The 13,838-nt window shown below is 46.2% G+C and overlaps 3 protein-coding genes across 3 annotated transcripts in view; 1 reads left to right on the top strand and 2 right to left on the bottom strand.

Moving 5' to 3' along the window:
- Positions 1–650: 650 nt before the first annotated feature.
- Positions 651–7,440, bottom strand: LOC102689920 (chymotrypsin-like elastase family member 2A). Its single transcript, XM_069187136.1, has 5 exons — positions 6,988–7,440; positions 4,057–4,267; positions 2,710–2,975; positions 1,527–1,666; positions 651–963 (listed from the first exon to the last, which is right to left on the bottom strand). The coding sequence occupies exons 1-5, from the start codon at positions 7,079–7,081 to the stop codon at positions 721–723; spliced, it is 954 nt and encodes a 317-aa protein (XP_069043237.1). The 5' UTR covers positions 7,082–7,440; the 3' UTR covers positions 651–720.
- A 1,474-nt stretch (positions 7,441–8,914) lies between these two features.
- On the bottom strand, positions 8,915–12,629 carry LOC102689718 (transmembrane protease serine 12-like). The gene is made up of 5 exons (XM_015344153.2): positions 12,433–12,629; positions 11,078–11,273; positions 9,973–10,238; positions 9,673–9,815; positions 8,915–9,218 (listed from the first exon to the last, which is right to left on the bottom strand). The coding sequence occupies exons 1-5, from the start codon at positions 12,512–12,514 to the stop codon at positions 8,970–8,972; spliced, it is 936 nt and encodes a 311-aa protein (XP_015199639.1). The 5' UTR covers positions 12,515–12,629; the 3' UTR covers positions 8,915–8,969.
- An 8-nt stretch (positions 12,630–12,637) lies between these two features.
- LOC102698474 (sodium channel protein type 8 subunit alpha) overlaps positions 12,638–13,838 on the top strand; it is a 98,057-nt gene continuing 96,856 nt past the window's right edge. The window contains exon 1 of the mRNA XM_069187081.1: positions 12,638–12,940. The gene's annotated coding sequence lies outside the window, so the exon portion shown is untranslated. The remainder of the gene's footprint in view (positions 12,941–13,838) is intronic.

The raw sequence follows: 13,838 nt of genomic DNA, 5'->3' as shown, positions 1-13,838 counted from the left end.
GGGAGTCTAATGACTTCTTTCCTCGGTGGATGGAACAAATTGTTGAAAGGAATAGCGCATCAGCTATAAGGCGAGTGGACAGCACAGTTCTTTAAATCCCTCTGGGTCTCTCTGATGGTGTTGGATCCCCCAAACTTTCCAAGTCGCTTATTGACCATGAAGCTGTGACTGTGACTTGACCTGAATTGTTTGGTGAAGTAACACAAAGGTAGGTTTCCCATACCTCAGGAACACTTGTAATTAGGTCCAGGAACTGGCCAAGATTTTGAAAGTCATAATTTCAGAATCTAAACAATTAAGATGTGAAAATGAATCCAGACATTACCCAGGTGCATTGTCAGACTTCCAGCAATGGGACATTACTCCCTCTGATTCAGTATAAATCTCCAGGACCAAGATGCAGCTCTGGTACTGAAAATTGTTTGTATTTCATAAGTTTATGTTGTTAATATAGTTTGTAATTTTGCATTTCTAATTCTGTTCTGAATCCAGGTTTTTGTTTTGTGGTGTTCACTCTCGTACAAAGTCATCTATAAACTGACCTGCTTTGTCTCATCTTGCTGACACACTGTTCATCTTTACTTGTCTATGTGGTATTCAAATCCAGTTTTTTAAAGATCCCCATTATGAAAGCTTAGCTATAGGCATGGTCTTAGATAAATATAGTTTATTTCCTCGGTTTCTCTGAGAAACTAGTTTTGCATGTGGGGGGCTATATGCTCAGGTTAGTACACAGGCAGCAGTGAGGACAAAGAGAGACAGAATAAGAGGGTCAGTGGGTGCTGTGCTTGGAGAGGTGTCCACTCCGATGATGTCGTTAACCCAGTAGTAGTAGTGGCTGACGCGAGTGTAGACCGATGGCTGCTGCTTCTGTCCACATCCTATTCCGAAACTCCTGATCCCATAGGCGTAAAACCGCTTGTCAAGCGGAGTTCTGCATTGGAATGGGCTTCCATGGTCACCCTGCATCGAACCACAATGCCTTTTTACTGGAGCTTCACTATTAATACTGCACTCGCTGGCCAAAAGATTAGGAACCACCACTGAATCATTCAGGAAACTGAGCAGCTGGAGTAGCCTGTTGTTGGAAGTATTCCACAGTGTTGGGTATTTGTGCAGATCACTCCCCATCCCATTCATCTGGTTGACGTTCAGGGGATGTTGGGAAGAGGGGTAATGTTACATGCATTGTCTTTTGGTTTCAACTCAAAGGGGTTTGAAAGGTGGGAAATATTTTTGTGGATAACTGCCTGCCCTGAGAGAGTCTCTTTATCTGAATGGGGTTCTTAATATCATGGCCAGCAGCTATGTTATTCGTACCAGGAGTATTCTTTAGACATTGTCTAGCTACTACAAGCTCTGGTGCCCGTTTGTGTCCTTGATGGCAGATTTACATCTATATGCGGTAGGTTATAGTAGTTTTACAACTGTTCTAAGTCACAGTGCCTCTTTAAATTATTGTTTCCCCACCCACCTATCAAATACAGAAAGATTTATGCCTTTAAACCTCTTCTGGGTGTCTTTACCTCACATGCGCTCACTTTGGCATCCATGCTTCCTGCACAGAACATCTCTGGCGTCACTTGTAAATTAAGCCACTGAGCATAGTTACAAATGTGTGTCAAAATGACTTCTCCCACGGCCTCCTGGAGTATACCATAAGTCCCTGTTTTGGGAAAAATAAAAAGTTTTTTTTTACCTGCAATATTAATACAAGCTAGCTTAGAACTTGTTTTACTCTAGTTCAGGCACAAATTCAAATCATGCAAATGTCGGTGTATTTCATGGAAGCTGTAAATACGATGAAAATATGTTTACATCTGATCCAATCACTTGCTCAAAGGCACAAGTGGTGTTTCACACCACCCAGAGGAAAGGTGCACCTGCCTCAACGGTTATATCTGGTTAGGAGCTCTGGACACATTGCTGTTCTATCTCTGAGGGGGCTGGGTTAGGCCCACCTGCATCAACAGATACCAGCCCTGCTGGAGAATTCATATACAGCAGACCACTGTCTGATCTGAAGGTTGACAGGCCTTAAGATCCCGTATTGCTTAATGATACGGAACGAGTTTGGAGCTTAGGGCACCCATGAGTTCAGCTCGTAAAACAATGTTAAACTGATTACACAAGGATTATTCAGCCCTTCCTCAAAACAGGAAAGAAATATTTCCACACTTGGATAAATGGCGGTGCTTCTCTGTCTGGGTTGTGTAGAGTGTGCGCAAGCATTAACAGGCTTTCAGCTTCTTAAAAAGCCTAGCTTGGCACTAGGTTGCATTTTCACTGATGAAGTCAAGAACTGATCTAGTGAAAATGGTTAAGAACTCGGGGTGCAAGGTAAGCCTTAAGGTAAGGCAAGGTAAGATCACAGTTCTCCTGCACCTGAGATGCGAGGAATCCATTTAAATACGGGTTACCAGCGGTGGGACGTGAGGACCAAGCTGAGCAGGTGTTCTAGGTTTCTTTAAGTCAACAGCTTTAATTAATCAATTTAACACTGGACTCATCTGAAGCTTGTACAACATTTCAATAACCAGCAGGAAGGTGATGTGGGGACTGAAGGTGTGGGCATGGTTAGCCCATTCTTATGTAACTAAATGCCCAGGGTGAGGGGAGTGTGGCACTGCTGAGGTCCTGCAGTGAAAGTGGGCACAATATATCCCAATGTAAGGCCCGTGCCAGTGCTCAGCAGTCAGTGAAACCTACCGTTTTCCTGCAGTCCGAAGCCGGTAAAGTGACAGTACTCCAGGTGGTGTTGTTCATCTGCAGTGGTGGGCAGGCAGACGGGCTTCACGTGGTCGTTGATCTCAGCTGGCGTCCTCAGCTTCAGCAGCGCAATGTCATTCTGGTGCGTTATGGGGTTATACTCATTATGTATGATGATCTTGGCCACGCCAAGCTCTTGGGTATAGTTATTGCTGTCGGTATGTGCATTTGTCACCCCAGCTTTGATCAGTATTGTTTCAGGGTTTCTGTGGCAGAGAGATTGGGAGAAGCATTATTACTATTATTATTCAGCATCAATATCTGAAACTGCACATACTATTTTTTTCTAGTGCTAATGGGTGATCACCACATAATTCCTATGCCTTGTTATTGATTTGTACCAGTTATCATGGCATACCTGACTTTCCTGTAATTTACTCCACTTAACTGAGCCTTTAGTATAGTCATCCAGATTGAATGTCAGTGTGGAGCAGTGATCAGGGTTCTCAGCTGCTAACGGAAAGAAGGGTTATGGGTTCATGGCCCATGCAGAGCCCAGCTGTTGCACACCTGAGCAACATGCTGTAGCAAAATGTCTAGTCTGTATGCTATGCACTATAACTGGATACATGTAAGCTTCTCTGGATCAGAGTTTCATTCAAAAAATAGTTTTTTGTTTGATTTATTGCAACTTACATTTTTGCATTCTGCCAATGCCCAGCAAAACTGAGCTTTAATTGCTAGTTTTTAGTTTTTAAACTTTTCTTGTTGCAAAATGATAAGATCTCTAAAGCCATGAAACACTTCTTCCTGAGCCTGCACTGAACCTCAGGAGAGCCTCCTCTAGGTATAGTAGGTGCTACAGGCACCCTGAAACACCTGCTTCTCAAGAGTGCGAACAAGCCATTTGTTCAACAGAGGAAACTGTCCTTGAGGGCAGTTATACTCCATATGATCTCAGTAAATTAAATGTCTTCACTACCTGGTGAGAATTCAGTCATTGTACTGCCCTGCAGTAGCCCTGCTGTAGCCAGGGCCGGCCCTTGGCTTAGGCCAGCTAGGTGACTGCCTAGGGCCCCGAGGTCACCAGGGGGCCCCTCAATGTGCAACGGCATTTTTTTTTATCAGCACATCAAAATGTGAGCCAGAAATATCCCTTCAGTGGTACTATCTGTTGCTTTTTTGCTAATAGCTGGCTTATAGCTGTGTGTATTATAATAGCTGTGAATCTAAGCGTGGCAGTTTATTCCACTGTCAGTGTAGTAAATGACTCATCTTCGTTGTAAGAGGACAATGTCAGTGTGGTTGCAGCTGCGTGCCAGCCTGCAGTGGCAGAGCTCTACTCACCCAGAGTAGGGTGCAGAGACACAGCGCGCTGCCGTCATGACCCACTGCTTGTCGACGATGGAGCCGCCGCAGTAATGATAGTAGCCAAAGGAGTCGTTGACGTGTTCCTGGATCGACACCACCCAAGGCCACTGGCCTCGATTCACGGAACTTCCCCCGTAGATCCGAGTGCTCGGGCCCACGTTCGCCTTCGTCCTCTCCCCGCACTCCACTGGGCAAGCACAGAAAGACAAGGCCTGCCATTCATAAACTGCCTTTTTTGCGAAAAACATAAGACGTTTTTTCCTGTCCTACGTTACCTTACAATTAGAAGTGAAGAGTGGGCTTGCTTTTTTAACATGGCTCCAGAGGTCAGTACAGGCAGTGACGTTCTGCGGACCCAGACAATTCCCTGACCCATTAAGATGTCTGAGGAGACTGCTCCCCCCGACAAGAAAGCAAACCACAAGCGATCACTCCGGGCTGTAGCTAGAAAGAAGTTTTTCTCCCTGCCGACACCACCTTCTGCGTCAGGCATGTCATCCTGAACCCGCCGAGCTGCTGGGCCACACCAGCAGAAAAAGGCACCAGTCGATCCAGCCTTGCCAAACCTTTCCTCAGGTAAAGGCCAGATCACAGAGCCGTGTGCTTTACACTTTGTATTGACGTTACAGGAGCTACTGAAGGTGAACGTGAAGCTACTGAACCTCTGAACGAGACCCTGCATAAGTCAGCAGAAACAAATACATCCACTGATATTCACACATATAGTTACCAGGTTTGTGACTATTGTCGAGTCATCTGCGTGATCACAAATACAACAGCAACCTTCTAAACTGTTTCCAGTTCCTGAATCTTTGACTTGTCCATAACCATTTGTTCTAGTAGGTAGAATCTGGGCAAACATAATCATCCGCAAGCAGACCAACTCCAACCTTAAAATAACTTTTAAATGTTGCTCAGGCAGAAAACACACAGTGTCAAACAGTACTTGGAAGCGTAGTTACAATGCACTCCTTACTAAAAGGCAAAATCACCCTATCCACCAAACTATCCACCAAACTATCCTGAAGTGTTTCAGACAAATGTTTGTTAATTCATCTACACATCAATCCACTGAACAGACTGGATTAAGCAACTGACAGCCACACATAATGTGGCTATGAAATTCTATTTAAATAACTTACTTATTCAAACATTCATATATACATAAATATAATCTGTCAGCAGCACATCACCCTGCAACTCATGAATGGCAGCCCACTGAAGCTCAGCAGGTGTGAGCCTGGTCAGTACCTGGGAAAAACTAAGGTTGCTGCTGGAAGAGGTGTTAGTGGGGCCAGCAGGGCGCACTCACCCTGTGGTCCATGTGGGTCCTAATAGTGACGGGGACACTCTACTGTAAAAAGGTGCTGTCCTTCAGATGAGACGTAAAACCGAGGTCCTGACTCTCTGTGGTCATTAAAAATCCCAGGGCGTTTCTCGAGAAGAGTAGGGGTGTTACTCTGGTGTCTTGGCCAAATTTCCCATTGGCCCTTACCAATCATGGCCTCCTAATAATCCGCACATAGGAATTGGCTTCATTACTCTGCTCTCCACCCCACTGATAGCTGATGTGTGGTGAGCAGACTGGCACGTCATCCAGGTGGGGCTGCACATTGGTGGTGGTGGAGGGGAGTCCCCATTACCTGTAAAGCACTTTGATTGGAGTGTGCAGTTCAGGGTCTCAGAGAAGCCGGAGCCTATCCCAGCAGACGCCAGTCCATCACAGTGCACACACACACACACACACACACACACACACACACACACACACACACACACACACACACACACACACCAGGGTCAACTGTCTCAGAAGCCAATTGACTTTCCAGGGAGGGAACAGGAGAGCCCTGTGGAGGCCCACATGAACATGGGGAGATCTCCTCCATGTAGATCGCATTCAGGATCTGTGCCTGTGGCTGGAAGGTTGCCAGTTCAAATCCCGCGGCCGCCAGAGGAATCCTACTCTGTTGGGCCCCTGAGCGAGGCCCTTAACCCCAACTGCTCCAGGGGTGCTGTCCCTGTGCTCTGCCCCCAAGCTTCTCTCCCTGTCTGTGTGTCTCAGGGAGAGCAAGCTGGGGTATGTGAAAAGACAAATTCCTAATGCAAGAAATTGTATATGGCTGATAAAGTGATCTTATCTTATCACCCCAGGTCTGAAACTGAACCTAGAGCCCATTGAATTCCTGCGCTATGGTGCCGCCACCCAAGAGAACCGAAAACTAGATTTTAAATGAAATGTCAGAACTACATTTTCAGGCCGCTAGATGGAGGCATAAGACCGAACACAAGTCTATGTTACTGCCAGAACCAAGCAACACGCAGAAACAGTCACCGAGACTTTCTGGAATTCTTACCAGAAATGATGATAACAAGGTGAAATACCCTTAACGTTAAAGCCATTGCCGGAATATATTATTATTTTATGACAACGGCTCCATGGTTTGATTAGGCTTCATAAACATGCCCCTACAGGCGGCCTAGACTGTGGCAATATATTAAATCAAATCAAATTAAATATAAAAAAATTAAAAATGTATTAGTATTAAAATTGACCATTTCTTGTTCGCAACTATTCGATTTATTGCAAGAGAAAGGCGGCGGTTATAAATTACAGCCACAGATCAGATTAAAGCCTCCGTATCTTACATCAACTAATGTTAGAATAATTCTATATAACAACAGCTACCACTATTGCTACTACTACTTATAATAATAATAATAATAATAATAATAATAATAATAATAATAATAATACACAGAAATAACTATGGGATACTGATATTGGAACAGACATCTTGACGAGTGACCGTCACAAGGCCGGTCGCTGTGGTCAACTACGAGCACATCTAACCGCGAAGCCGAGTGTTTTCTGGGCCGCCCTCGGAGAAAGTAGGCAGTGATTACACTTGCGGTCGAGCTGGGACATCTCCAGGTAGGCCATGCACATGAAGCCGACGATGACCACCAGGAACAGCAGGACTAAGACCTTCAGCTTCATGGCGCCGGACCGCCGAGGAGCCGCGCGAGCCTGTCCCAACGGTCAACCCGCTGCACGCGTCGCCCCTCCGCTCGCGCTTCTCTTGTTCTTAAGTGAACCTGCTTCGTTTTCCGTTTGTTATTTTCTTCGTATATTTATACGTACCTAAATCGTGTCTTTTCCACCGTTAAAATTAAAAACTTAAAAACAAAGTGAATAATTAATTTTTCGGTACCGTGGAATCGATTTTTTGTTCGTTTTCTCTCCAAAGAAATGTTAGTTTACTTGACCTGTTCATTGTTTTAACACAGCTTAAGTCGCTCTTATTTGGAGTACTTTCCGAACCCTTAATAATTAGAATATTAATAACCAAATAAATAATAAACTGCATTCACAGTGGACATAGCGAAACGACAGAAGTAGCCCACTGCCAATCAGATATATACTCTACGTATTAGCCTTGGATATCAGAACTGCATATTAATAATACATTTTATAATGCTTTTTAATACAGAAATACTGTATAGCGTTGTATAATTAAAATTCGTTATATATTTTTTTCTAGTTTCTAGAAAACTAAATGGTAGCAATTAGAGATACTGCTGGTGATTTCAAAATCATTGCGCCATATTACACAAGAATCCTGTTAAAGTTCAAAAGCTGACGCGCATTCCCTTTTCATGAAACTCCCGCAGCTCCGCGAATCAACCCCCGTTAAAGTGGTTCTGTTCAGAGGACCGTGTCTCGACGCCTGTGCTGAGATCGTCGCCCGGCGCGGCGCCGTGGAAGCGCCTCCAAGGTGGAACCAAAGGCGCAGGTGATGCGGGTCTGGGAGACCGGATTGTGGGGCGCACGTGTTTAAGCGCAGCTGTTTTCTTCTGTACAGATCGCCCAGTTTATACGCAAGTGGGGGAAACTTTTATTTAATGTGCACCAGGAAAAATAATGTACAATTTTTTTTTAAAGCTCAAAGGGTTGGGAGTCTGGTTTAAGCTACTAAACTAGGGTGACCATATTTTAGTTTTCAAAAAAGGGATGGGGATGGGGGGGGGGGAGAGATAATCGACATTCGAAACATGCCTCCAAAGCAATGAATCTTTATTACTTTTCCCAATCAAAAAATCAATTTAAACTCTCTAGTTTTTTTATTAAACTTCTTAGTAAGCTTTTGAAGAAGTTGCAGGGTTGCTATTTCCCTTCCATAATGGCAAAGATAGCCCTATTTTAAATATATTTTTTTCATTTTAACACAACAAAAGTCTTAACATCTGAGGAAAAAAAGAAGACATCATAACAGGAGAGGTCCTCATTGGTTACAAAAACGATTAATTTTAACAAATCATTTTGAAATATAATTAAAGAAGTTACACATTATTATTTCTCATGGCCATAAAACAGGCGCACACACACAAAAACCCTTTTCATGCTACGCTGCTGACAAGTTCAAAACATCTACCAGTAAAGCATGGAACGAATGAAAATATGTAGCCTATGTTTTTTAACACAGTCTGAGTAACGAGCGAAACAAAATCCCGGACACATTTTTGGAATTTTATAAATCCCAGTCGGACCTATATTTTAGGTCTCAAAAAGAGGACGTCTGGCCACCCTAACAAAGCCATGTTGAAGATCTGAATGCCTCCGTATGGATGAAATTATTAGGTGGTTTCTCATTTGTAACCCGTCTCTTGGTGTGTGTTAATAACACAGAGAAGAGTGAGGGTACGTTTGGGGGCGACAGTGCGATGGCAGTACATTCTGTATACCGGGAGGTTGGAGGTTCGCCATCTAAGGTGGACGGTGAGACAAGTGTGGCAGTTTCGTTTTCACCCCAGAAAGAAGCAGACAAAGGCGGTGAATGCAAACAGGTTTAATTGCCGCGCCGGTCTGGCAGGACGGAGCAGGGAGCTCAGGCTCCCAGCAGGGGCAGGGCTGCGCTCAGCAGCAGGGGAACGGCCAGCAGGGGCAGGGAGAGCCGGCCGCGGGCGGAGGCGCCCCTGGCCTCCACCTCCCGGATCCAGCGGTAGTAGAGGCTGGCGCGGGTGTACACCCCGGGCTTCTTCTCCACCGCGCAGCCCTGGCCGAAGCTGGTGATCCCGAAGAGGTAGAAGCGCTGCAGGGTGCTGTTGAAGCACTGCAGGGGGCCCCCGCTGTCCGCCTGGCGGAACAGACACCCCGCGCCGAGGGAACACAGAAACCAGCCGCAATGTTAACACTTCAGTGTGGTGTGCAGCTGCTGACACAGAGGCTTCTATTAACTGGCAACACTCTCTCATCGCTGGTGGCTTTGTGCTGTGAGGGTGTGCGCACAAACCCACCGCTTCCAAAACCGAAACCTGTGAAGTGCGAGCTCACCTCAGGAAGAAGCTGTTCATGTGAGAGGATAGAGCAGGTCACCCATCGCCAAATTGCTCATCATACGAGTCCTCTGATTTTACACACTACTGGCTTGGGGGAAAAAATCCCCTGTGGCACACGGGTTAGAATCGCTGTCTTGCAGCGCAGGGGACCTGGGTTCAATTCCTGGAGTGCTATCTGCGTGGAGTTTGCATGTTCCCCCCATGTCCGTGTGGGTTTCCTCCCCCAGCACCCGCCACGTTGGGCTAACGTACCTGGCAGGCGTCGATGCCCCCGGTCTCGTGCCCAGCGCACTGCATGTTCTCGGTCAGGCTCTGATTGTACCAGTCCGGCTGGTTGCAGGTCTCTCTGGGGATGAGGTTGACCTCGGCCTCCTGCAGAGTGTCCGCTCTCTCCCCTGCAGAGTGTGAGGAGCAGCAAAGGTCACGTCAGGGATCCCCACAGCCGGCCTTAGTACGAGCCTCCTGGGTTTTCATTCTGGCTGAGGTTTTGATGACTTAATTAGCCTCCTCAGTCGGTGTATCGCGTGCGGCAGGACTGGGAGAGAGACTGACCTCCCCATGACGTGGTCCCCCAGCCGCTGATGAAGCACGGCGTCAGGCCCGCCTCCTCGCTCGCGCCCCTCAGCAGGCACACCGGCTGCACGTAGTCGGTGAAGTTGACAGGGGAGCACAGCTTGAGCAGGGCCACGTCGTTGTCGCCGTTTTTGGTGTTGAACAGGCTGTGGCGGAAGATGTGGGTCACAGTGCGGTTCTGTGTGTTTTCGTCGCTGGTTTTCCACACCTGCAGCCCAGCTATGACCCTCAGCTTCGATGGATCGCTGTGGGAGAGAGAGGGAGCCGAGAGCTTGCAAGAGTTATTCCACCTGGCCAGTCATCTAAGTGTCTGTTTAAACCTGGTGAGGTCGGGCCGCAGTGATACAAGCTTTAGTAGGTTTGTCTTGAAAACGCGGTCCGAGTCGAATTGTGCTAGGATTCACACGACGCTTCAATCCTGTGAATGATTTGATCTTACACACTACTGGTTCGGGGAAAGGGTGTTACTGTGACGGTACTGTGACACCCTTCACATTGGCTAGAATCGCTGCCTCCCAATGCAGGGGACCTGGTTCAATTCCTGGGGTGCTATCTGTAAAGAGTTTGCTTGTTCTCCCCATGCCCATGTGTGTTTCCTCCCAAAGACCCTGAACTTGGCTAAGTCTGGGTGTCTGTGTGTCCCGTGATGGACTGGAGTACTGTGACGTCTTTTTTTAGTCTTTTTCTCTATTCGAGATGTACAGCGCCCTTGGGTTTTTGAAAGACACTTTATAAATAAAAGTTATTATTATTATTATTATTATTATTATTATTATTATTATTATTATTATTATGCAATTAACCCATTGTTGGCCAGGATAGGCCCTGGTTCCCCCATGATCCTGACACTGGACGCATGGTCTTGGTAAAAAGTGTGTTCTTTGAATGGAGCACTCAAGAATTCCTTTGGGATGCATATCAGGCCCTTGCTTCCCTCCAGGTCCTGAGCTGCCCCTCTCTGCTCTCTGTCGGCCACAAGCCCAGGAGGAGTGGAAATTGTGGCTGATCCTACACCCCAGAACCTTTAGAGCCGTTCCAGGTGGGTCCCAGACCTCTAGCACTAATCCCTACGGGCTGTACTCACGTCTTGGGGCCGAAGCAGTGGGCTGACGTGACGACCCACTGCCTGTCAATGATCGATCCCCCGCAGAAGTGAGAGAAGCCGCTGGGCTCGGCGAGCTGGACGCTGACCTGCCACGGCCACGCCCCCGGCGCCGCGTCCTTCCCCCCCACCACGCGGGAGCTCTGCGGGGCCTCCACCAGGGGCCTCAGGCCACACACTTAGAGAGAGCACAAACGGCTGTGAGGTATGTACAGGTATGTGCACAAAGCAGGAATCCCTAATACGTACTGTATATTACTTTACCTATCTCAGGGATTGTATGATATATTAGTATAGCATTTCAATACATATTCATCCATATATTCAATTCCTGGGGTGCTGTCTGTGTGGAGTTTGCATGTTCTATCCATGTTCATGTGGGTTTCCTCTGGGTGCTCCAGTTTCCTCCCACAGTCCAAAGACATGCTGGCAAGTTAACTGGATTCTGGGAAACATTGTCCCTGGTGTTTGTCCTGTGATGGAGTGGCGTGCTGTCCAGGGTTTTGTGTTCAAATTGATTAGGATACAAACATCGGATGTAAACGGTTTTCAAATCTTTTCCTGTATAGTTTGAGTTTGAGTTCATCACTGAAAGAGTGATTTTTTGTTCAGCAGAGCTGTATTAGATAAAAACAAGATAACCCTAACAGAACTTTGGAAGAATAGCACTACGTACATTCAGTAACACTTTACTATGATTCATTCATAAGGAAAGGGGGAGATCTGATGAATATCTGATGAATATACACACTTCACGGGAAACTGTTGAATGACGTCATAGGTAATTACATTAGACAGGGTTTCAAACTCATTTCCTGGAAGCCCTAGTATCTTCTGGGTTGTGTTCCAGCCCAAGCTGTCAATGAAACAATTAACCAAATGAATGTGTTATATACGGAATTTTTTCACGAAGTTTTTTCCGTTGATAGCTCAATACACTTTATCACTGGAAACCCCGGAGATGCCTTTGATTGGCTCTTTGGAGAGTAGATCGCTTTGATTGGCTGAGCAGCAAAAGGCGGGCTTTCACGCCGTGGCCTCGAGCTCTAACACCGGTGTCTTTTCTTAACTCGGGATTCGAAAAACGCGCCGGTTTGATTTACCTCGACGGTGTTCAAAAACAAATACATTTATGAAACGTTTTTAGCACGAAGTTGATCCTTAAGCTCTAAGAGAAAAATCTCTATTTTTTTTTCAAAAAAGAATTAGTGGTAAAATCGGCAATTCATGTGCTTTGAGGTGGGTCAAGTCGCCTCGGAAGGTGGTAGATAACGGTCACCGGGTCCTGAAAAGGGGGTTCGGAAGAAGATCAACTGTCGCGGGGGGGGGAATCTTACTGATATTTTCCTGTGCCCGAGTCCCTGTCGCCAGCAGGCAAACACCAGTGAAGAGAAAGATGAAGAGCCGAGCAGAAGCCATGGTTTTCTGAGCCGACTATCAGGTGAGAGATGCGGTCTCCTCCGATACTGACCCGGGCTCGAAGAACTCAGACTGTTTAACCCCGGGGGTTATGACGCGAGGAGGCGTGTACCCGCGCGACTGGAGGAAAGTTTTGATTTAAAAGCTCTTTTTGGTAAGTAGGGGTCAGCTGAGCTGGGTCAGCTGTCTGTCTGACAGCTCAGTACAGCGCCAAGAGCGGGGCTTCCTCCCAGCTGCGCTTCGCCGTCTCCTTCCCTGTGGGTTTGTGCGCCTGCCGGGTTAGTAATAAAGCACACAGACATGGCAAGGAGCAGCTAGCCTGTAATCCTGACCGGACGTTTTAAGCAGGAGAGAAAGAAAATCGACGTTCCACGAAAAAAGATCAATATAACGTAGGAAAAAACGAATGTGACGTAACCACTCGATGTAAGTCGTACCGCCATCTTGCCTGGAGTGGGGTCAATATAGTAATTATACACTAATAATATAGTGATTTTATTTTTGTGTGCATAAATGAAGTCCCGTCTTTATTACAAAAAAATATTTTTTTGGAAAGATGACACTTCAGGTCAGGTATGATCACAGAAAAAAATACATTCAATTAAAGTTTGCACAAGCAAGTTAATCAGTTTAAAGGCATCATTTATAGCCCTGGTGTTTAAGAGCTGAGCTGGAATTAAAACTGGCAGATTCTTGGGGGTCCCCCAGAACCAGAAACCGTGTGTTAGAACAATGACACTAGTGTTGAGTGCCTTTGGCACCCATTCTTTCAAAGTTTGCAAGTCGCCTAAGCTACGTGTTTAAAAACCAGCCAAATGTGGCATTGCAAGGTGTTTATAGGACCTTATTCTAAAGCCTCTTTGCTCTAGATTTCTGAAATAATTCTCAGAATAATCCCCAGATCAACAGCCTCCTACTAACCCTGTGATATTGCTCACCAATCCCTTCACAACTAGTTCTAATTTAATCATCATCATCATCATTTATCTATTTATCTGCAACAGGTGCAACACAGGGTAAACCCTGGAAAGGACGCCATTCCATTACAGGGCACATAGACACAAGCACACACACTCACACCAGGGTCAGTTTTCGCAGAAGCCAAGTAACCTGCATGTCTTTGGACTGTGAGAGGAAACTGGAGCACCCAGAGGAAATCCACATGAACAAGGGGAGAAGATACAAACTCCACACAGACCACTGAGTGTTGCATTTCTGTATGATATCAAAATAAATTATATTATGAAGCAACAGTGAAGCGGCAGCAGTGAGGAGGGGTGGTTAGGCAGCAGTGTGGAGAGATGGTGAGGCAGCAGTGAGGAGG

This window comes from Lepisosteus oculatus, chromosome 1 (genome assembly GCF_040954835.1).
Source record: "Lepisosteus oculatus isolate fLepOcu1 chromosome 1, fLepOcu1.hap2, whole genome shotgun sequence".
Lineage (NCBI taxonomy): Eukaryota > Metazoa > Chordata > Actinopteri > Semionotiformes > Lepisosteidae > Lepisosteus > Lepisosteus oculatus.
The sequence above is the reverse complement of the archived record's forward strand: the minus strand, read 5'-3'. Positions and strand labels throughout refer to the sequence as shown.